Consider the following 23,724-nt stretch of genomic DNA (forward strand, 5'->3'; position numbering starts at 1 on the left):
TAGCATTTAACCTTATTGAAGTATATATTACTCTTGCTCTTGGATGTGTGAGTTCTTTAGAACTCATCAATTTCCTGTTGAAAGCAGATGGGGAAAAGAAGATTTGATGATGATGATGAATACAACAAGGGAATGGGAACCATATTGGCTGCTGACTGAAATCCTGGCACTTTGATACATACATGGAAGGCAAATGTCATAGCATTTACTTGTTTCTAGTTTGTAATTAAAAAGTTGCTGTTATTGAGGGTGCATGTTCATGCTGAGTAAATATATGCTTGAGAATTCCAGCAGGGACTTAACTGTTAGCTAGAAATGAGTGAACATTATGTTGCTTGCTTTCCGTCTGTGTAACAAAGCAACAGGATTTTGGCTATTCTATTGAAGCATAGTATTCTGATGCAAATATCTGCAATTTTAATACACTAAATGGGAATGATTGTTCACATAGAAGCTCTGCATGGGCAAGCTGGATGGTCAGTTTAACTTTTGAACCAAGTAAAAATAACGGCAGACAAAGCTGAATAAATAGTACTGAATAGTACTGTTCAGTGCTAAAAATAATCACTATCTCAAGGGGCCAAATTCAATAGCAAAACATCAGAATTCTTGGCCTAGGCATCCCATCTTTTTATTACAGTCCAGCTCTCTGGGACATCTTGAGCAAAGGGCTATACTGTACTATCTTTATCTCAAGAAAACAACCAGGAGGCATACTATCTTAATAGTTTACTTTTGGAGCATTAATAATAATTAAAAAGGGATTTTTCTGGAGACTTTTAAAATCTATCTCTGTTAAATCTGTTTTTTGATGCTTAAATATAAATCAAATAAATAAATAAATACGTCAATATATACAACAATAAGGGAATTAGCTTCATTAAACATATGAAACCAAATACAGTGGTGCCCTGCATAGCGACAATAATCCGTTCCGAAAAAATCGTCTCTATGTGGATTTGTCGCTATGTGGGGCAAAAAAGCCCATAGGAACGCATTAAAACACGTTTAATGCGTCCCTATGGGCAAAAAACTCAGTTATGCGGAAATCCTCCATGCGGCCGCCATTTTCGCTGCCAGGTAAGTGAGGAAAGGGCACAAAAACACAGCGGGCGGCCATTTTCTTTACCCGCCGGCCATTTTGGAACCGCCGATCAGCTGTTGGAAAAACATCGTTATGCAATAATCGCTAAGTGAAACAGCTTACCGATCATCGCAAAGCGATGGTTTCCCATTTAAAACATTGTTATGCGATCACTTTTGCGATCGCAAAAACTCAATCGCTATGCGGATTCGTCGTTAAATGAAGCGCTCGTTATGTGGGGCACCACTGTAATGCCTGCTATCATGTGAAATCATCTGTATGGCTTTGAGGATTTGTTCATTGTGTTACAAACTGAAGCCAACTTTTAATATCTGGGTAGCAAAACAGTTCTACCCACTGAACATTTTACTTGAATTTTTTTTTACTTTGGGCATGCAAAATGCTACTATCAGTGCTATTTTCTATTTGAAGCTATACTACCAACCACAGTGACCTCTGCTCAGTGCCAAGTTAAGTATATTTGAATTTGTTCCCTTGCTGCTTTCCTGCAGTTAGTGAAAAATTCCTGTTGCAGCATGCTTTTGCTGTGACAAGTAGATGAGGCTTTATATGACAAACCACATTTAAAACCTTTTCTCTATTGATCTTTTTTTTAACATGTACCAAACCTATTTTTAGTGTTTTATTATGGATTGTAGTAGGTTGGTTGTTATAAACTGTTCTGAGTAATTCAACTACTTTAGAAGACTGGGATACTAATCTTTTAAATAAATAAATTTGTGTGGACATCCTATGCATACTTCTGTTATTTTAAAACCAAGAGAACCTTATTTCTGAATTAACACCAATACTAAACTTGGGACAATTAGGTTATCTTCTTTGCCCCCACCCCTAGTTTTTATACTAGGACCAAAACCGATTCTGCAGCTGCTAATTCTGCTTTTATAGTCCAGGAGTTCATCTTCTTGGACTACCATTGACTATGATAGATAGGAGATTCCAGCAGTGGTTGTACAGAAGGGAAATGTTCCAAGCTGTTTTTGCCCCCACTTTGTACTGCATTCAGTATGAACACGGTGGATATTGCTTTGCTAGTATCATGCTGTTGCATTCAGAAACCTTATTATATTTCCATTTCCCGATTCTCACTGTTTGGCAAAGAGGATTAATAAAGCAATTGTGTGCTGTCAAGCCAATGCTGACTTTTGGCAACCCTTCCAGAGACGTCTAGGTAGAGAATGCTCAGAGGTGGCTTACCATTCCCTTCTGCGGGCATCCTGGGACCATACAGCTTGCCCAGAGCCACATAGACTGGCTCTTCTCTCTGCAGGCATGATGGGGAATCAGACTCCAAACCTCTGATAGCTAAGCAACTGAGCTATTTAGCCCACTCAGTGGTAAATAGGATTTGGAAAGTTGAAATCATTATTGGTAAACATACATTTTTCTTGGATAAATATCCCAGAAAAATCTACATGTTACATAACTAGTGTACCAGTTTGCTGATGACCATATACCATTTAAAATTTCAACATAAGAATTCTACCATTGTCATCTAAGACTTCACTGCTTTTGACAGAATAGGGTAGACAGATTAGTTCACAAATAAAATGAGATACAGAACTGTTGTGGGCTCCATGTATTCACTGAATCAGAAGGCTGAGATAGAATGATATTCCAGGCAAATAATTCAGGTTCAAATATAGAAGAACTATATCAAGCACAATCAATGGTGTTCAAGTCTCTGGCATCCCCTGTGAATTACAGAAAAATTCAGTCTTCAGCCAGACAACTATAAAGTATTCCCGATCTGCTGCAGAGTCTGATAATGTCCTGAGGTAACTGGAATATTTAACCACCATTCTTCAAGCCAAGTAATAGATGGGATACTTTTTCATACACTACAAATGTAATGCAGCATGCGGGAGTAACTCTGATCACATTAGGGACAATCCCTTTGTAAAATCCATAAACTCCTTCATTCCTGTGGAAAGATAGAACAAAATTTTTTATTTTACTTATAATATCTAATCGTATATGATACAGAAAAAAAATCATCTGATTACATTTAAATGATGCTGTTTTGAATATTTTCAGTAAATTTTGCAGAATGATTGAAAAGTAATAAAATGTATTATAAATGTAAAAAATGGCAATTATTCTTTCAAATTGCTCATTCCTGCTACAATCCCACTTCCAAAATATTATTTTGAAATAAAATAATTTCTGCAGAAACACCTAATTCAGAGAAGCATGAAAAAAGAGCTACAAACTGCCCGACTGGTTTTAGTACAATTCTGCCATGTGAGTAGCATAGCCTTGAAAATACCAGATTATTTCCAATCTAGTGATTTTTAATAGACATGTAACTTCTGATTTGTTCACACTGACTCCACATGTTTTCTGCTATAGCACTTTTTCTACATTAATTCATAAGGCCTCTGGCACTGGAGTTCACGGCAAACACTGCTAAACATCTATCTGTAGTGCAAATATTGCCCCACATCTATACAGAGTCTATTTCCACTCACACTAAAGCACTACAGAGTTTCATGGGATATGTGGCTTCACGAGTCAAGTCATTTCCTTCTCCATATCCACCATATTTTTTGGAAACAGGAGTACTGCATCTTTCCACTATTCCTCTGTTTACCATCCTTCCTTACCTGCTACACAGTAACTCTGAGATCTCTCTTCTTAGAATAGGACATAAAGTGAATGGAAAGCATAGCATTTTATAATTGACTAATCATACATAAGGGCAATGCTACAGAATTTCAATGAAGGCAGACAAAAAAGGGCTCCAACGCTCATAAGACAGAGGTTATGTGATAAGGTTTGTTTATTTAAAGCATTTTAAATCCTGTTCAGCCAAAATGCCTCTCAGAATATCTTACAAACCCAAGACAATCCATGCTCCTAGGTTTGCAACTCAAATGACAGATAGGTAAGTAATAAGGGATAGGGAGGGATGAGGAAAAACAACAAAGTCAGACACCAATTTTTACTGCTAACTAATCATGCTTATAATGAACAACTAGAATGGAAATAATTCAGACTGAAGGAGGAGCAGGTCAATTGGCAGAGCCACGAGTTCCTCACTCTGTCTTTATTATTGCAGCAACTTCACTGGGCTGCTCAGAAACAATCATATAAGCATTCTATTGAGGTAGAACGAAAAGTTTCAAGTTTTATTTCTCTGAAAATACCAAATATATAAGTGTTGGTAAAGGAAGCAATTACACATCAGCTGTAGATCCCCAGGCCTACCTCCATGTCCTACGGATGACATCAATTACGCCTGAGTATTTATTATGCTGATCCTGAAGACGTGCTCTCACAACTTGATATGGATATGTTGATGCAACTGCAAATATTTTTGACAGGGCTGCCATTGTGATATATTCTAAAGTGCTCTAAAAATAAAACAGCACCAATATTAGTTCTCAACAGTTTTGTTCTTTTTTTAAAAAGGAAACATTACAGGCTTTAATTTTTTACTCTGTTAAAATTAGTATCTATGTCATTGATATGAATTATATGTTTTGAAACTGAAAGAAATTTCTGAGACAGTAAGAAAAACACTTGTCATCAGCAAAGTGTAGACTCTCTTGTGACTATACATTTTTAACAAAGTAAATATTTCTGTTTTATAGATTATCTTACCAATTTAAAATCTGATTGTCTGTTTCGATGTCTATTATATTTTGATTTCAATTCTTCATAAGCCATGAACTGAAGTGCCCCATGGGATGTTCCAAACAGACCCGGCACAAATCCCTGAAGAGATAATTTTTTAGATGGCGTAAAGTGAAAAATGTGAAAGCTAACCAACTGTCCACAGAAAACAGCTTCATGGTTATTTGTTTAAAATGCTACATTGCTGGAACACGGAGATAGTCCAAACAGCCAGTCAGAGTTTATAAACTGAAAATGAAAGAAAAACCAAACAGCATGGTCCTCTTGGTCAGTATCGTGTTCTTACTGACACAGAATTCTAACCATGAAAGTTGCCACAGCAATCTAATAAGGTGCCAGTTGTACACCGGGGCTGTACAAGACGAGCACCTCGTCAAACTGCTGTGAGAGTATCCATAGTTAAAAGTCTGTGTACACTAAATACTGAACAGGAGACTGGCCCATGTATTCACTGGGCAGTGAGAAGTGGTCCTGCAGATTTGTTGGGCTACAAATCTGGTACTGTATAGCCCAACATCTGGAGAACCACAGGCTCATATATAAATGTTATGAATGCAAGATTTCATTTTAAGGCTCTCCCAAATCTGAAGCTACTCCATCATGTCTTCAAGTCAAGAAGTGAAAACGTTATTTTTCATTTGGTCTACTCACAAGTAGGCTTCCCCTCCCCCCTTCTCATTAATTTCTTACTATTTTTTAGTATTTGCTTGTTGCTAATCTATTACATAAGAACTCGTTTGAACATATTTAGATCGAAACATTCACTAAATAGAGAGGGGGATCTATTCAAATGCAGCTTAATCGGGTGAGCTGAAACTACCTCATGATGAGAAGGGATCTTTTACATAGACTTGTCATCCTATTAACAGTGATCTGAGAAGCATTCTTTTAAAAAATGCCATCTATGTACATTTCTATGGGTTTCTTCCCCCAAATAACCCTATACTGTATTTGTATTTCGTTCTGATCTACCTTGTTTTCCCGAAAATAAGACCTAACGTGAAAATAAGCCCTAGTATGATTTTTCAGGATGCTTGTAATATAAACCCTACCCCCAAAATAGGCCTTAGTTAGGTGAAACCCTGCCCTCCACCATTGTGCAGCATTGTGCAGCAACCAGATGACGTAACTGTGAAATAAAACATCCCGTGAAAATAAGCCCTAATGTATTTTTTGGAGCAAACATTAATTTAAGACCCTGTCTTATTTTCAGGGAAACATGGTAAGCATTCTTTTTCCAAAATAGGATTTGTACAGTATATGACTAACATTATAAGGAAACATTATCCACATACTTGCCCTCTAATATTACTGACAAAATTATTTCTGAGTAATCATGGTCAGAATTATGGTCTTTACCATCAAGAAGCACCATTACATTCCCTCTTATTATTTAGCTCAGACACATTAGTCCAAAATACTATTCTTGACGCTGCTTAGAAGAGATTCCACACAAGTTTCCACAGACTCAGATATGATTCGCTCACAAGAATATTGAAACACGGGTGGACCAGTGGTGGTCAGTGGAGGAAAGGAGATGGACAACAAATACTGCTGGCAAACTTACTATCGATAAACTCTTGGAACAGCCATTCAGTCTACAGAGTGTCAGAACAATAAATCTCTTCTACCCACACTAAAAACATTAATCTTGACTAGATATCTAATTAACTTACCTTATATAGACCACGTATACCTTCATACTTGTATATTTTTATAAGGGCATCAAGCATTCCTTTATATTGCCTCTTTGAGGAGTCAACGCCAGCTTCATATTGTAACACAAGCCTTGTCTTGGTTACCCAAATTGGGTTTGTAATACACAGCGTCATGGCTCCTATCAACAGATGGGAATTTGACAATTCTATCATTACCAGCAATGCACTATTCTAGAAACACGGCATTTCAATAGTATTCTTTCCAACACTCACACAATCTACATATATACAATTTAAATGAAGTTTAAATTTACTGCACTATTTAACATTCCTGGCTATTTTTACTTTTCTTCTGCATCTTTTAAGAGCTGCAGACAGGAAGTAAATTCTATTCAAGAAACAGGAAGAGACCAGGAAAGGGGAAACACAAGGCCCTCGGTGTTGTTCTGCTGCACCACCCATAAGCCCTAAACTGCATAATAAATTAAAAAGGATGATGAGAACAGACAGCACCCTATGGGACAAACGTTCCTCATCCCCAAGGCATTCCTATGGGATGTTTGCCTAGAGCACATTCTGCCAAATGCCTGCCTTAATAGTATCAGGAGTCAATTCACTGGTGAAAAATCATCTCCTTTCCTTTTGTATGGCATCCCTCTACATTTCCTGTTCAGAAATGGATTCCCATGAGAGAAGGGAATCTGCTCTTCATGAAACACTACCCGATAAACCCTTGTGACCATGGCACTAACTGCACAGTTCTTTGGATTCTGACCTAGAAAATAAATGTATTTCAATACTTCCAGAATCTTAGATTAGAAAAATTTTATCCAATAAAGAGTGGAAACTGCACAAAATTGCACAAAGCCCAGTCATTATACTCAGCTGCAAACATTTCTCAAACAACAAACTCTAGGTTTGATCCCTGAATACACTTATCAGGGAGTTAGTTTCACTGGACATGCAAAGACTTCCTTCTCTGTGAACATGCACAAAAATGCACAGTAAAATTCAGTATATACTGAATCTATTTGGGCACTGAAGCTTATTCAAGTGTTTTAACAGTGTACTCCCCCCCTTACAATAAGTCCAGTCTTCAAGCCCTGGCCCCTCTATTATCGTTTTCTTCATGTGAAATTGACTGCCTCAAAAGGAGACCTTTTAGTATACATGCAGACTTTATATACAAGAATGTGAAAAAACTGTGATTCTGGCTTGTGTGCAGATCATCCATGGATAGAACAGGGTGTCTTCTTCAGATAGCTTGCTTCTGTGTTAATAATGCAATGCCGGGTTGGAACACAGTATGTGCCCCTCACTGTGCACCTTAATAGGGCTTTGACTGAGAACAAGTGGTAAGGACTAGAACTTAAATTTATAAGCAGAACATGCTACTTCTTAAAGCACATGGTTTGAGTGCAAATGGAGAAGTTAATAAGGTGAGTGTTTTCTCTATAAAGAAAGTCTTTCCACTTAATTTTTGCAATATAAAACAGATTTGCTGAACTAAATATCACCATTTGTAAGTGAAGGCAGCAATAAAATGACTAACAAAGATAAAACATACCATATGGACAGGCTAGAAGTATGTATTAATCATACTAGTATTTTTCTTACCAGCTTCAGCAGCTGACACCAGGTGTTCAGTAGCTCCAAGGCTTTCCACCTTATCCTCTGTCTTGTATGCTTTAATTGCATTGTAGCTGAAATGTTGAGGCAAGATTAACAAATCCAGATAGTGTTATTTGTAATATATATAATACATCCCACATATAAACATCCAAACAAATTAGACATCTACACAAAACATACTGCCACTGAGCTACTTTAGATGTGTCAAAGGCCGTTAGTAGTGTGGAAGCCATGATGGCACTGTTTTAGGACTGTTACCCTGTTTCCCCGAAAATAAGACCTAACCTGAAAATTAGCCCTAGTATGATTTTTCAAGATGCTCGTAATATAAGCCCTACCCCAAAAATAATCCCCAGTTAAGTGAAACCCTGTCCTCCACCATGGTGCAGCAACCAGAAGAAGACGACATGACTGTATTTGATAAATATAGATTGCTGTACATGAAAAAAAAAACATTTACTTAAAATAGGCCCTAATGCGTTTTTGAAGCAACATTTAATATAAGACCCTGTCTTATTTTTGGGGAAACACGATAGTTGGGGTGTGTGGAGGAGGTGAATTCAGCCTCCTGTCTCTCCCAATGATCCTGACAGTCAGAGCTTTTTAATACCACCGTTAATGGCGGATGAACAAATATGCAAAGAGGAGGAGGGAGAATGGGGCAACATGACGATCATGGAGACTTCACCATTTGTGTTTGGGGATCATATGCAATCCACAAGTTGTGCATCCCTGGACAAAAAGGGTTTGCCTTATTTTTGTCTTTGAACATGTCCACATGCTGCTTTTAAACATTTCTGAATTTTAGAAATATACAGTAGCCTTTTCTGACCTTGTCCTGCTTGAGACCAGTGACCCAACACTTTTGGAGGGTGTCAAGCTGGATAAGGCTGGTATCAGGCATGTGGGGGTGCAACAGCCCCAAGTTCTATAGATACAGGGAACTAGGAATGCTGTTATTTAGATACTAGATCACAGTATTTATATATGTAAATTAAGATAATATTTAGGCTCACTGGGTTTTAAATGTTTGTGTTGTAGCCAATGGCTGTGCAAGAGGAAGCTCTTAGAACTAATATTTCTTGTATTCTATGACTATGTTCTACAGGGCTATAATGTCAAGGGAGGACGGGGAGGGAATTGTCCAGAATCACGCAGATGGCTCTTAGGAGGGTTATCAGGGGCTGGTGCCCCATTTTTTTAAAGAAGTCCCCCAAATCGGGGTCTTGGAAAGAGGGGAAAGGAGAAAGAACCGTTTAGCAGCAGTGATTTTTTGGCTGAGCATTTAAAATCAATTTTTCAGCTGTTTTGAGGTGGAAACAGGAACCATTATTCCAGCACCTACTATCTATAGTACATCACTAGAATCTACCATTGACAGACAACCACTACTACTGCAGATTTCAGATGCGAGACGCGCTTTCCAAAATATTAACATTCAAAAGGCAGCTGGACCAGATGGAATAATGGGACGAGTTGTTAGGGGCTGCGCTGCAGAATTAGCTGGAGTTTTTACGGATATTTTCAATCTATCCTCGTTGCAGTGTTCTGTCCCCACTTGCCTGAAGACATCTATTATAGTGCCAGTCCCCAAGCAGTCAGCTGTGGTATCTCTCAATGATTATAAACTGATAGCTTTAACATCGTTTATTATGAAATGTTTTGAGAGATTGGTGCTGGATTACATTAAGGCTAGTCTTCCACCTTCATTGGACCCATGGCAATCTGTATACAGGAGAAATAGATCTACTGATGATGCTATAATCTATTGTTCTCCATAATGTACTGAGTCACTTAGAACAACAGGGAACTTATGCGAAGCTGTTGTTTGTGGATTATAGCTCTGCTTTTAATACCGTTCTACCCAATAGGTAGAATTTTTAAAATGATCAACCTGGGATTACCTCAGAAGATTTGTGTGTGGGTAAAAGACTTTCTGACAGATAGGCCACAGTCAGTAAGGATGGGATCTCATCCTTCTTCTACCCTGGTACTAAGTACAGAAGCTCCCCAGGGCTGTGTGCTAAGTCCCTTCCTCTATTCCCTGTACACACATTATTGCACCCCACTGTATAACACCAATGCTATTATTAAATTTGTGGACAATTTGTGGACAATACGACAGTGGTGGAGCTCATAAATAAGAACGAGTCTGCTTAAAGAAAGGAAATACAAGAGTTGATAGTGTGGTGTAAAGAAAATAATCTTACACTTAACATAAAAAAACTAAAGAACTTGATTTTTAGGAGGAAGAGAAATGTACCTTTAGCACTGTACATAAATGGCGAGGAATTGGAGAGGGTTGGTAGTTTTAAATTTCTGGGCACTTACATCTCAGAGGACCTCTCATGGACTATAAATGCCAACATGCTAGTGAAGAAGGCACAGAAGAGGCTGTATTTCCTGAGAATGCTCGGCAAGTTAAATTTATCTCAGCATTTACTTCAGTCATACTATCGTAGCACCATTGAGAGTGTCCTAACCTATGGCATTCTGGCATGGTTTGGGAGTAGCTCTGTAGCGGACAAAAAAGCTCTACAGAGAACCACTAAAATTGCCCAAAATATCATCGGGCTCCAGCTACCAACCCTGGATGACATCTTCACATCCCGCTGTCTGAGGAAGTCACACAGCATCCTGAGAGACTTCTCCCATCCTGCTCACAAATTCTTTTGAACGGTTGCCGTCGGGCAGAAGATACAGAACAAATAAGACTCAGACCACACGTTTTCTGAATAGTTTTTATCCCAGAGCTATAATTGCACTTAATAATGAACTTAAAGACCACCAGCAGTGAACAGTTGGACAGTGTTACTTAGCCTGCGGTGCAGATGTTTGTGTTCTTAGTGGGGGAATTTTAGTGGGTGGGGAGTGCTTGGGGTTTTTTTTATGTGTGGGCATGTGGGTTTGGTTTCTGGGTGTCTGTGTTAATTTTGTTGTATGTGTATACTATGTGTATACTTACAATGACAATAAATTTAAAAAAGTTAGCAGTAATGGACTGCTTGTTTTGTCACTAGAGCTGTGATAGTCTGGAAAAAATGCTCATAAAAAGCAACCTTCTAGGGCTTCAAATCAGTGTTGTCTTTATACTGAGTTTAAACATATTTTCAATACCCTTATGACCCCTAGGTGTTGACTTTAATAGGCTTTAGCTGTAGGCTAGTGGACAATAATCCAATGCAAGGGCTGGTAAGCAAAAGACAAGTAAAAGCTGTCAATGATTAGTAGATTAGCACAGTGCAATCTTCATGCTTGACCCTGGGCCTTGCAGAGGTAATGGAAGATGTCCAACTTCTGTTACCAGTAACTCAAGGGATAAGACACTTATGAAAGACTTGTTCATTCCATTCTTTCATTGAAGGTTATATTAGGAATCATGCTTTAATTGGCTGTTTCAACCCAAGATTTGTCAAACGAACAGCAGTTTCTAATATAGATGTTCCCAAGGCTATCCTAGACATTTTAAATGCTTTATACTCTAGAAGCCATATGACAAATGACTGAAGTGGCGAGTTTTTGCCTGCAGAAAAAAAAAAAACCGCTTGACTTGTTTCTCAGCTCAGAAAAAAATTGCCTGGATAGCATCATTTTCTTTTCAGAGACAGAAATCTAAAGTCTATAGTCAGTCATATTCTGAGCTTGGCCTCAGACCAAGCTAGCCTGGGAGTTATAGTCCAAAAAAAGTAATATTTCCAAGGTATGGTCATACAACATTACAATAACTTACAACACCAATATAAACAAACTCATTTATTAGCATTTCGTAAAATATTTGCTGCATCATCCTAGGTCACTATAGTTAGCAAGTATGGACTAGTTATTTAATAGGCGTTTTAATTACAGTAATTAGTTTTCTATTTATCTGCATAAATTTGAATTAAAAAGAAACACAAGAATTGACCTTTTGAATAGACACTAGAGAACAGTTTAAGCAATTAAAACACTTACAAGTAAAAGTACAGACCCCAAGAGGCACCTGCACCCCATACATTTGGAGTCACTCCTTGGTACAGACCACGTAGTCCTTCTTGTTTCCATATAGTTGTCAAACAGTGCAAGATACCACTGTATTTTGGCCTCACTTTCAAGCCGTCACTCACTAGTCAAAACAATTGAAAATCAGTCTGTAGAAAACACATTCTAAAATGAGTTAACAATATAAATATACTACCTTGTAAACAGACCTTTCCAGGTCTGTTATTTATTACCCACTTCTGAATGCCCCCCTTTTATACTTTGTCCTTTGCCACACAGTAACCAAAATCCTGTTCCTTTGCATACTAAATTACCCTGGAGGAGGCCCATAGAATGAATGGGCATGCAGTGAGTCATCTCCATAATTTCTATTGATTCACATGGGCCTACTTTAACTGCAACCTACTTTAGCATAGTAAGTCACAGCTAGTGTAGGCCCATTTAAATCAGTAGAATTTGTGGAGCTGACTCACCAAATTGCCATTGCTGCATTGCTATTTATTACAACAAGCAACAGGATTTTGGCCAATGTTTGTTCCTTTCTCTAGTAAGAAACAGGCTAGTGGCTAAGCACATAAATAGAAGAAAGAAGACGGGTGACTGTTGTCATGGTTTATTTCTAACTTCCCCATATCAACAGACTGTTGTGCTCTGTTTTAAATGTGTTTTAGTATTGATTTTATTACAGTTTTTAACATACTTCTTCCATTATTTTTAAATATTTGTATGCCTATTTTCAGCTTTTAAATATTGGCTTTTTAACGATGTAAGCCACCTTGGGTTCTTTTTAAGGAGCAAGGCAGGACAAAATATTTTATAAATGAATGAATGGATGAATGCTTAGAAAAATCCAAAAGTCTGAACACTTAAAAACACACACAATACTTTAAAAACTCTTCAACAGTTTGACAAATCAAACAATTTACATCGCAAAAGCACAGATGGCTTGCACAAGTAAAAAGAAGCAATGAAGACAAAGTGGGGCACTTACTCCCAGGAGAAAAGGTGCAGATTACATTGCTCAAACACCCTAGTTTTCTCTCAATTCCCAGGGCACTGCTTCCATTCACCCCAAAAATGTGATGCAGGGGAAAGACAAGAAAAACTTGCAAGTAGGTGGTGGCACATTGTAGAAGATGCAAAAAAACTGAATTTCAGAAATAACTGATGCAAAGAAGTCACATTCATGAGAGACACACCAAGGGGGCCACAGTACAGGAGTAGGACTCATGATTTGCACATGAGAGACTCAATAATGAACAACTTATGTCTCAGGTTACATAAAAAGGGTGACTTTAAACAGCAGTGTTAGAGAAGACTTTACTCTGACATGCTTTAAAGTTGCTGCCAACCCAAGCAGAATCAGCTGAGTTAAATGGACCTGTGGTCCCCTCACTGGGAGAAAGGCAGCATATAAATGATAAGAAATAAGAAATAAAAATAAATTCAGCATTTGGTCCTGACCTGGGAGACCACTAAACCGGGAACAGGTTTTCTGCCACTGATGGTACTGACTAGATAAAAATCACACCTGGAATGAGCACAAGGCAGCCCACACGGAGGGGCTTTACCCAAAAAAGCGCCCCCCCAAAGGAAAAAAAAAGCAGGCGTGGTCAAAACATCCTTAAGCCAAAGAAACGCCGGCCCAGGCACGGGGGTCGAGGGCAGCCGCTTTTTACAGCCCAATTCCACGGAGTTGAGAACATCGGCAGGAAATCGAAGCGGCTTCAACTCTCCCTGCCCGGAGCGCAAAACCCTCCAAATGCTTTGGGACTACAACTCCCAGCATTCCTCTCACACACACCCCAGCCGAACCCCTGGAGGGCTAGCAGCTAACAGGCGGCTGGAGGGAGGCTTGCTGACCACTGGGCGACGTCACCACTTATGGGGTGGTGGGGGGGGTAGAAGGGGACAGGAAGAAGGGCAGAGAAGGGAGCGCCTCACCTGCGAAGCGGATCTTCACCAGGTCGAGCGGGTGCAGCACCAGCGTGGAGACAACGCCGCCGCTCAGCCCGGCCACCAGGTTCTCGTAGTGCACGTGTCTGAAGAAGGACCGGGGGGGTGGGGCGGAAGGAGTCGCGTGAGGGGTAGAAGGAGACCCCGCCAGGGCGTACGGTGGCCTCCGGGCGGCCGGAACGGTGGCGCCAGGATTCATGAGAAAGCGCCACGAGGATTGTGACTTTCAAAAAAGGACCCCCTGCGCATCCGTAGCCAATCACGTGGACGAAGCTACCCTTTACTCTAAAGGTACTTCCGTCCACCCATAGGTAGTCAAGTCCAGTCACTCATACTGGCTCTTCCAATCAGGCTACAGTACCAACTGCCGTGCCCCCACGAAGGCGGGCTTAGAGTTTCCAGAGAGATTCTTGTTCACGTGATTGCGAGGCTACCCTTTTTCCTCTTCCGCCGGCAGCTGTCAATAAACTCCTGCTTTCCCTTTGACCCGGAAGTTATTGACCGGGAAGTTTTGTTTCTTTCCATTCCATGTGGTGCAGGTGGTTGAAAGCGGGCCGGGTCTGTTCCCTGCTCCGGCGCCTCACAGGATGAAGGTGAAAGTGTTGAGCCGGAACCCGGACGATTATGTGCGTGAGACCAAGCAGGACCTGCAGCGCGGTGAGTGCGAGGAGGGCGATCAGTTGCACGGGAGGTTGTGTCTTTTAAAACAAAAGGGAAGCCTTTTCTTAGCAAACGAGGAGCAGGTTGTTCCAAGCCAAGTTTGTCGGGTTTAGAAGACGTAATAGTAGAAGAACAAAATTGGATTGCTCTTCTACCGCGTTGTTCAGTCGTTAAGGCGTGTCCGACTCTTCGTGACCCCACGGACCAGAGCACGGCAGGCCCTCCTGTCTTCCACTGCCTCTTGGTATTCGGTCAAATTCATGCTGGTAGCTTCGGTGACTCTGTCCAACCATCTCATCCTCTGTCGTCCCCTTATTTTCTTGCCTTCACACTTTCCCAACATCAGGGTCTTTTCCAGGGAGTCCTCTCTTCTCATGAGATGGTCTAAGTATTGGAGCTTCAGCTTCAGGATCTGTCCTTCCAGTGAGCACTTAGGGTTGATTTCCTTTAGAATGGGTAGGTTTGTTCTCCTTGCAGTCCAGGGGACTCTCAAGAGCCTCCTCCAGCACCACAATTCAAAGGCATCAATTCTTTGGCGGTCAGCTTTCTTTGTGGTCCAGCTCTTAACTTCCATATATCACTAGTGGAAAAACCATAGCTTTGACTATGGGGACCTTTGTTGGCAAGGTGATGTCTAGATTTCTCATTGCTTTCCTCCCAATAAGCAGGCATCTTTTAATTTCCAGTCTTGAGGCTGCATTCTCTAGCATTTTCTACTAGAAGCAACTTTCTACTACTGGGTGTGAAAACTGATCTTACTACTTGATTTTTGGTACTTCTGTCTGTTGCTGTTGCACAACCACTTTAGATGGTTTCCTCAGGCTTGTAATTGGTAGCACTAAGAAGTCTTGAGTTGCTGACTTGTTTGTGTATTTCATGTCAAGAGTATATCTGCTATACTTTGCATGTGTGTACATAAACATGTACTAGCAGAAAAAATTTAAGATGATTCAAGAAACACTGTGGCTCCCTGGAGAGAACTGGTGGAAACTTAACAGAAGGCAGTAGTCTTCCATTAACTCTGGATACAAAACATAAGACAGGCCAAACATCACTTAGAAAAATACTCTGTATTTACAGTATATATGTAACCTAAACAGCTCATCTTCGGCATAACAGCTTAATATACTGTATACAATATAACATAACAGCATACAATAATTGGTTACTCACAACCCAGTATAACACAACAACATGACTGCTTTCATACCAGAGCAGCAAACTAATGCTTTCACAGAGCTTTCTTTATAAAGAGAGAAAGCCTCTGTCATTGGCAATACCTGCCTGAGGCAACTCAAGCCTCTGACTCTGCCTGTTAACCAGCAACAAGTGTATGCTTGCACTTTACATACAGTCTGTCTTACATATTTTACTTACATGAGTACAGTTCACATTTTAATTTACAGTATAGTGACCTGCTCCATTTCAAATATTTAAATACTGTCTTTCCAATTAAAATACTCAAATGTTTTTAAGAGCCATTTAAAAACTTGGCTCTTCAGGCAGGCCTTCCCTCCTGTCAGTACTTGACTTTATTCTTATTATAATTTTCTGTTTTCCCATCTTGAGCATTACTAACATTATTGTTTGCATTGTTTTAACTGTTTTTTAGAATGTTTAGTGGTACCCGCCTGGAGTAGACTTTGTCTAAAGGGGCGGGAAAAATCTAATAAATAAATAAATAAAATAAATAAATAAGCTCATATCTAAAGAAAAAGTGCATTCACCTCAGCATCTGGAAAGTGTGGATTGGGAGATGAAATCATTACTACTAGTACATAGAAGCTAAGAAATCATTCATATAAAAATACAGAAGTCAACAAACCAACTTAACTGATTATGCCTAAATGTTATTTTAAATCAAATTGTTCAAAATAGAAGTATCCAGTCTTTTAATTATTGTTTTAATTTTAGTTGTTGTTTTGGTTAATGTAAGGTATCCTTAAAGTTTGGGGGGTTGAGACAAAAAGTGCAAAGTATAAATCCCTCAGACAAATCTTTAAACATTGGCATAGAAGCTATAGTAGTAAGCAGTGATCAGACTATATCACTCTACTGGTAATGCATCCTAGGATAGAATGCTATAGTTGGCTGAATTTTTTTCTTATAAATTTACAAGAATATGGGAAATAAGTCAACATGTCTCTTTAATATTTTTCTGTAATTTGTTTCACCATTTCTGATTTGATGAACAGTTTAAGATGTCATGTTTTGTTTGTTAACCTGTACAGAGTTAGTGCCAGGTTTAATAGGACTTTCAGATAGTTGATCGCAAATACCCCACAGCACATTTGTCCTGTGTCTCCCTATGCTTTTTATCAGAATGGATGAGAACTGTGTGTGTGTGTATTCTCTGAGTCCTTTAGTGGGCTTTGTAGTGGGCAGAAGCAGTGACCACACACACTGACTTCTTATTCTGAATGCCTCAGAGCTCTGCTTGATATAAATTGAGATAAGGAATTGAGAGTAACGAAGTTAGCAATGGCTGCATATAAACTCCTTCCTGTCCTAGTACTTCTGTTTTGAATTGCTGTGTCATTAAAGCAAAAAACCAAAACAAAATCATGCTGAAGTTTTTTTTGAAGCATGCCCTTGTCCTTTATGGACCTCCCTGCTGATATTTACCTAGCCATCCTAGCTGATGATGCTGTGCCTGAAGCTAAAACAAATTATATTTTTAAAGGTATATGGTGATTTGGGAAAACATCTATTTTGAACAAAAGGAATCTCTTCGTGAAGAATATCTCAAATGCTTCTCTTGAACAGGATGCTATCAAGTTATCTTTAATTTTCAGTGCATAGCTCATAATGTTGATTCTAGATAGGACAAAACTTTTGTTTTCCAGGATGCGGGTAACTTGTTTGCCATTTGGCTCCCTTTTTCTTTTATGCAGCTTGGAATTTTATCTCCCCTTGTTTATATCATATTTATCTTATTATAGTTCCACGGAATTATGATCCTGCATTGCATCCATTTGAGCTTCCCAGGGAATATACACGGGCTCTCAATGCTACAAAGTTAGAACGGATATTTGCAAAACCTTTTGTAGCATCATTAGATGGTCATAGAGATGGCGTTAACTGTATGGCGAAGCATCCAGAGAGCTTGTCTACAATTCTGTCTGGGGCATGTGATGGGGAGGTAAGTGTAATCTTTAATAGTTTTTTTAGATTTGTAAATTGTTTTTTATTGGGGCAATGATACCAGCAATATAAAATAACAATGTAAAACAAATTAGTTATTTAATGTGTAAGTTTTAAATTCAGACAAGTGAAAATAAAGAATGTAGTTGGATGCTAATTTGAAATGTGTTATTCCAGAGATAGTTTCTCATTTCATTTTTATATATATACAGTGGTGCCTCGCTTAGCGAATGCTTCGTTTAACGATGAATTCGCTTAGCGAGGGGGTTTCTGGGGGAAACTACTGCCTCGTATAGCGAGGCAGTCTATGGAGGAAACTCGCATACCGATGTTTCCCCCATAGGCCCCCGGCGGGCGCTTCGGAGCGGCCGCGGGGAGACCTCTCCCGCGGCCGCTCCAAAGCGCCTGCCCTGAGAATGCCGGCTGGCTGGCCGGCGCTTTGGAGCAGCCGTGGGAGAGGTCTCCCCGCAGCCGCTCTGAATCGCCGGCCAGCCTGCAGGCATTCTCCGGGCGGGCGCTTTGGAGCGGCCGCGGGGAGACCTCTCCCGCGGCTCCTCCGAAGCGCCTGCCCTGAGAATGCCGGCTGGCTGGCCGGCGCTTTGGAGCAGCCGTGGGAGAGGTCTCCCCGCAGCCGCTCTGAATCGCCGGCCAGCCTGCAGGCATTCTCCGGGCGGGCGCTTTGGAGTGGCCGCGGGGAGACCTCTCCCGCGGCTCCTCCGAAGCGCCTGCCCTGAGAATGCCGGCTGGCTGGCCGGCGCTTTGGAGCAGCCGCGGGAGAGGTCTCCCCGCAGCCGCTCTGAATCGCCGGCCAGCCTGCAGGCATTCTCCGGGCGGGCGCTTTGGAGCGGCCGCGGGGAGACCTCTCCCGCGGCTCCTCCGAAGCGCCTGCCCTGAGAATGCCGGCTGGCTGGCCGGCGCTTCGTAGCAGCCGCGGGAGAGGTCTCCCCGCAGCCGCTCTGAATCGCCGGCCAGCCTGCAGGCATTCTCCAGGCGGGCGCTTTGGAGTGGCCGCGGGGAGACCTCTCCCGCGGCTCCTCCGAAGCGCCTGCCCCGAGAATGCCGGCCGGCTGGCCGGCGCTTCGGAGGGGCTGCGGGGAGACCTCTCCCGCGGCTCCTCCGAAGCGTCAGCCAGCCCCAGCTGGTAGCCTGCCCAGGCTGCCTACCCGAGCTGTTCTCGGACGCCTGGACGTCCGAGAACGGCTGGGGTAGGTGGCCCGGGCAGGCTACCAGCAGCGGGGACAGAGGGGGGGGGTATCGGGAAGGTTTCCAGGTGAAAGCCTGGAAACCTTCCGGACACCCCCCCACCCTGCAGCCGCCGCTTGAAGCCTGCCCAGGCTGCCTACCCGAGCTGTTCTCGGACGCCTGGACGTCCGAGAACGGCTGGGGTAGGTGGCCCGGGCAGGCTACCAGCAGCGGGGACAGAGGGGGGGGTATCGGGAAGGTTTCCAGGTGAAAGCCTGGAAACCTTCCGGACACCCCCCCACCCTGCAGCCGCCGCTTGAAGCCTGCCCAGGCTGCCTACCCGAGCTGTTCTCGGACGCCTGGACGTCCGAGAACGGCTGGGGTAGGCGGCCCGGGCAGGCTACCAGCAGCGGGGACAGAGGGGGGGGGTATCGGGAAGGTTTCCAGGTGAAAGCCTGGAAACCTTCCGGACACCCCCCCACCCTGCAGCCGCCGCTTGAAGCCTGCCCAGGCTGCCTACCCGAGCTGTTCTCGGACGCCTGGACGTCCGAGAACGGCTGGGGTAGGTGGCCCGGGCAGGCTACCAGCAGCGGGGACAGAGGGGGCGGGTATCGGGAAGGTTTCCAGGTGAAAGCCTGGAAACCTTCCGGACACCCCCCCACCCTGCAGCCGCCGCTTGAAGCCTGCCCAGGCTGCCTACCCGAGCTGTTCTCGGACGCCTGGACGTCCGAGAACGGCTGGGGTAGGCGGCCCGGGCAGGCTACCAGCAGCGGGGACAGAGGGGGGGGTATCCGGAAGGTTTCCAGGTGAAAGCCTGGAAACCTTCCGGACACCCCCCCACCCTGCAGCCGCCGCTTGAAGCCTGCCCAGGCTGCCTACCCGAGCTGTTCTCGGACGCCTGGACGTCCGAGAACGGCTGGGGTAGGCGGCCCGGGCAGGCTACCAGCAGCGGGGACAGAGGGGGGGGGTATCGGGAAGGTTTCCAGGTGAAAGCCTGGAAACCTTCCGGACACCCCCCCACCCTGCAGCCGCCGCTTGAAGCCTGCCCAGGCTGCCTACCCGAGCTGTTCTCGGACGCCTGGACGTCCGAGAACGGCTGGGGTAGGCGGCCCGGGCAGGCTACCAGCAGCGGGGACAGAGGGGGGGGTATCGGGAAGGTTTCCAGGTGAAAGCCTGGAAACCTTCCGGACACCCCCCCACCCTGCAGCCGCCGCTTGAAGCCTGCCCAGGCTGCCTACCCGAGCTGTTCTCGGACGCCTGGACGTCCGAGAACGGCTGGGGTAGGTGGCCCGGGCAGGCTACCAGCAGCGGGGACAGAGGGGGGGGTATCGGGAAGGTTTCCAGGTGAAAGCCTGGAAACCTTCCGGACACCCCCCCACCCTGCAGCCGCCGCTTGAAGCCTGCCCGGGCCGCCTACCCGAGCCGTTCTCGGACGCCTGGACGTCCGAGAATGGCTGGGGAAAGCAGCGCGGGGAGGCTTCAAGCGGCGGCTGCAGGGTGGGGGGGGTGTCCGCTCCCAGCGACCCCCCACGGCTTGGATCCAAGCTGTGGGGGCAGGCTGAGAGGGTGGTGGGATTGGGATGCCTTTCAGGCATCCCGGGTTTGGATCCCACCCGCCGCCGGTTACCCTAACCGGCGGCGGGTGGGATCCAACCCCGGGATGCCTGAAAGGCATTCCAATCCCACCACCCTCCCCCCGCGGCTTGGATCCGAGCCACGGCGGCTACCCCAGCCATGGCCGGACTCTAGGGAGTCAAGCCATGGCTGAGTTAGCCGCCGTGGGTCAGATCCAAGCCACGGGGGGAGGGAAAAAACCGGATAATCCATTCCTATTGGAACGGATTAACCGGTTTCCAATGTATTCCTATGGGAAATGGTGCTTCACATAACGATGTTTTCACATAACGATGTTTTGTTTGGAACCAATTAACATCGTTATGTGAGGCACCACTGTATTTGACTTGCTCTTGTTGGCAAGTGGTAGGTTGATATTATCAACACCCCAGTTCCTCAGTTTTAAAAACAGACAATCATGGGCAACATTTTTCTTTCACTACAGTGTTATGCAGTAGATGTTGTAGCAGCTATCAACAAATTGTTATAACAGGCATTTAAAAACATAAAATACCTCTAATGAAGCCATAAGTAGTTTATACCCTGTTATAATCTCAGTTTGATACAAAATCAAAGACCTTTGTGAACTAATTTTAACTTGGTGCCAAACACTGTGCATATCATTGACAGATTGGCTTCCAGACAATGTACCCTCTACTTTTAGCCCTGCTGGGTGGGGCTCTGCCTCTCTCTCTCTCTCTCTCTCTGCTCTTGTGCACGGGTAACTCTACCCCACCATGCACTGGGTTCTGTTGTGACCGGAACCTAACACAATCACTGTGCAGAGGAGGAAGACAGCTGCGCACAGGGAGGCAGAGACGTGCATGTGTCCCCAGCTTAGCACGAACCTTGCTTCCAGATTTATAGTATCTGTAAATTTATAGCCCTCTTCAATCATGCTTTAAAGCATGTGGAGTCCACACATGTTGAGAGCACCCATTCCTTCCGTTACCTTTTTAATAATGAAAAAGCAAATGTCTGAAGGAGGACAACAGTATTTTCTCCATATGAACCAGGTCCCCCAAAATTAGGATTCTGGCTCCAATGGAAAGGTTATGCAGGTATTCCTCTTTAGACATTTGCATTTCCATTTCAAAGAGATGGTGAATGGGGAATACAACATTCTTCTTTTTTTTATTCAGCTACAAACAAAAGTCTAAAATACAACACAGAAACAACCCCCCCCCCCGGGAATACAACATTCTTCTAAATGGTTGTGGGCCCCACACACTTCAGAGTACAACAGAATAAGGTTTATGTATCCTCTCAATCTTATAAGGTTTACAGTACTGTTTTAAACATTTAAATTATGTTTTAAGTTCATTAAAAACAAGTTCTTTCCTACACTTGCATGTAATCATTAAAATACACAGGTGATAGAAACTATGAAGTTTTACTATGGTTGGTCTGCCTTTAAATTTAGTTACACATGGAAACATTCCTTGGATTTCAGTGAGGTGTGTGTTTAAGACCCTGAACTAGTATTAAAAACTCTGACCTTGTTCCAGAGCGCAGGATCTACTGATATGGGGACAGGGTATCTTGGGTTAAGACTGCCTCAATTATTGTTCATATTTCTCTATGCATACCTTCCTTCTTCTGAAAAGTATTTGGAGAGAAGGAAAAACAGATTTGCAGCTTAAAGAAGTAATGATTCTAAACAGAGCATGAGGTGTTTTCTAACTGTAATTGGATTGATTATGGTTGGTGTTTATCTTTGTGCCTTGAAATGCATAAGGCTGCAATTCTATATACAGTAGTTACTTGGAAGAAAATATTACTGGATTCCGGTATAATTTATCTTCTAAAGAAATTTGTGAAATATTTCAGTCTAAGGGTGTAAGTGAGAAGTTATAATGTGGGCCTTTCTTAGCTGGTAAATATTGGGTCAAAAGCTTCTCACTGGCTGAAATTATGTTCTTTGGGGCATGATATATCATGCTGTAGTAAATGTGTTGAGCATTAGGCCCAGGCAACAAGAACAGTGCAAGTCAGTTGTGCAGTTGCTTGCTTGGTATCCATTTTGACTGATTGTGCAGTATGCTGGCGGAACTGCTTCATGGATAGCACTGCTGCATTGGCATGATCACAAGTACTGCAGGCATAACATCAAGTTACGCCTACATAGCTGCTCAGCAGGATTTCAGCTAGTGGAAGGTCAGTCAACTCCAACCCAAGATGTAGATGTGTGAATTGCAACAGGTCAACAGCCGAATATTAAGTCACCTTTGAAGAACAAGGCAACCAAATGAATTTTTTTTGGCCAATTTACCTCTAAGCCACCTTGTACTGATGTTCAGTTGCATTTGGCACGTGCCTATTACAGTAAGTTCCTTTGAGATAACATCAGCAACTCTGATTTGGTGGACGTAGCAACCATAAAAATGTTCATAGAAATATTGAAACAATGGGCATTAGCTACTATAAAAATTATTTACTATGAATTGTCATTTGTTCTAACAGGTTAGAATTTGGAACTTAATGAAGCACACCTGCATCCGTACATTACAAGCACACGAGGGCTTTGTGAGAGGAATGTGCACCTGTTTTTGTGGTACCTCTTTCTTCACTGTAAGTGAAAGTGATAATAGGGGACAGCTGTTTTTTCCTTGTTGCATCTTGTTTTGTAAATAGTAAAACCAGGTACTACTGTTTTCTCATGTATGTCATTGAAACATATGAGTTGTCTTGGAACAATCTTTTGTTTTTACTTTTATATTTGCTTTATTCTGGAATTATACAGCAAATCCTTCTATCACATCCACTCATTGTCACAGAATAATTGAGTTGGAAGGGGCCTATAACATTGAGTTCAACCCCTCATCTTAAATGATAAAAGTATTTAAGATACATGTTATTAAAAAAATAACTGTACTGTAGATCATCCTGTGTATTCTGCTTGCCCATTTTTATTATATTTGAGTTTCCTCCCGCTAAAATTAAGAAGTAGGGAAGGGTAATTTCTTAATTTTCTTGATACTAAGAATTGAGCTTTTGGTGCTATTGTGGGAGCATGTTCCACTTAATGAGATTCTGAAGCAAGCACTTGAACTGACATATTCTTTGTTTGAAGACTATATATGACTGAATGCTGTGATCAGTGTTTTTAAATTTGTGTTAGTAATGCTTTTACCCAACATTTTGAATGTTTATTTA

General features: G+C 42.5%; 2 protein-coding genes across 2 annotated transcripts in view; one reads left to right on the plus strand and one right to left on the minus strand.

Moving 5' to 3' along the window:
- Positions 1-2,669: 2,669 nt before the first annotated feature.
- On the minus strand, positions 2,670-14,253 carry SLC25A32 (solute carrier family 25 member 32). Its single transcript, XM_020783421.3, has 7 exons — positions 13,957-14,253; positions 11,986-12,136; positions 8,020-8,105; positions 6,421-6,581; positions 4,712-4,825; positions 4,316-4,461; positions 2,670-3,029 (listed from the first exon to the last, which is right to left on the minus strand). The coding sequence occupies exons 1-7, from the start codon at positions 14,165-14,167 to the stop codon at positions 2,897-2,899; spliced, it is 1,002 nt and encodes a 333-aa protein (XP_020639080.3). The 5' UTR covers positions 14,168-14,253; the 3' UTR covers positions 2,670-2,896.
- A 172-nt stretch (positions 14,254-14,425) lies between these two features.
- The window catches only part of DCAF13 (DDB1 and CUL4 associated factor 13), a 33,175-nt gene continuing 23,876 nt past the window's right edge, over positions 14,426-23,724 (plus strand). Inside the window, exons 1-3 of the mRNA XM_020783420.3 lie at positions 14,426-14,625; positions 17,571-17,770; positions 23,032-23,139. Coding sequence (XP_020639079.2) covers positions 14,556-14,625; positions 17,571-17,770; positions 23,032-23,139 — 378 coding nt within the window. The 5' untranslated portion in view covers positions 14,426-14,555. The remainder of the gene's footprint in view (positions 14,626-17,570; positions 17,771-23,031; positions 23,140-23,724) is intronic.

This window comes from Pogona vitticeps, chromosome 4 (genome assembly GCF_051106095.1).
Source record: "Pogona vitticeps strain Pit_001003342236 chromosome 4, PviZW2.1, whole genome shotgun sequence".
In the NCBI taxonomy this organism is placed as follows: domain Eukaryota; kingdom Metazoa; phylum Chordata; class Lepidosauria; order Squamata; family Agamidae; genus Pogona; species Pogona vitticeps.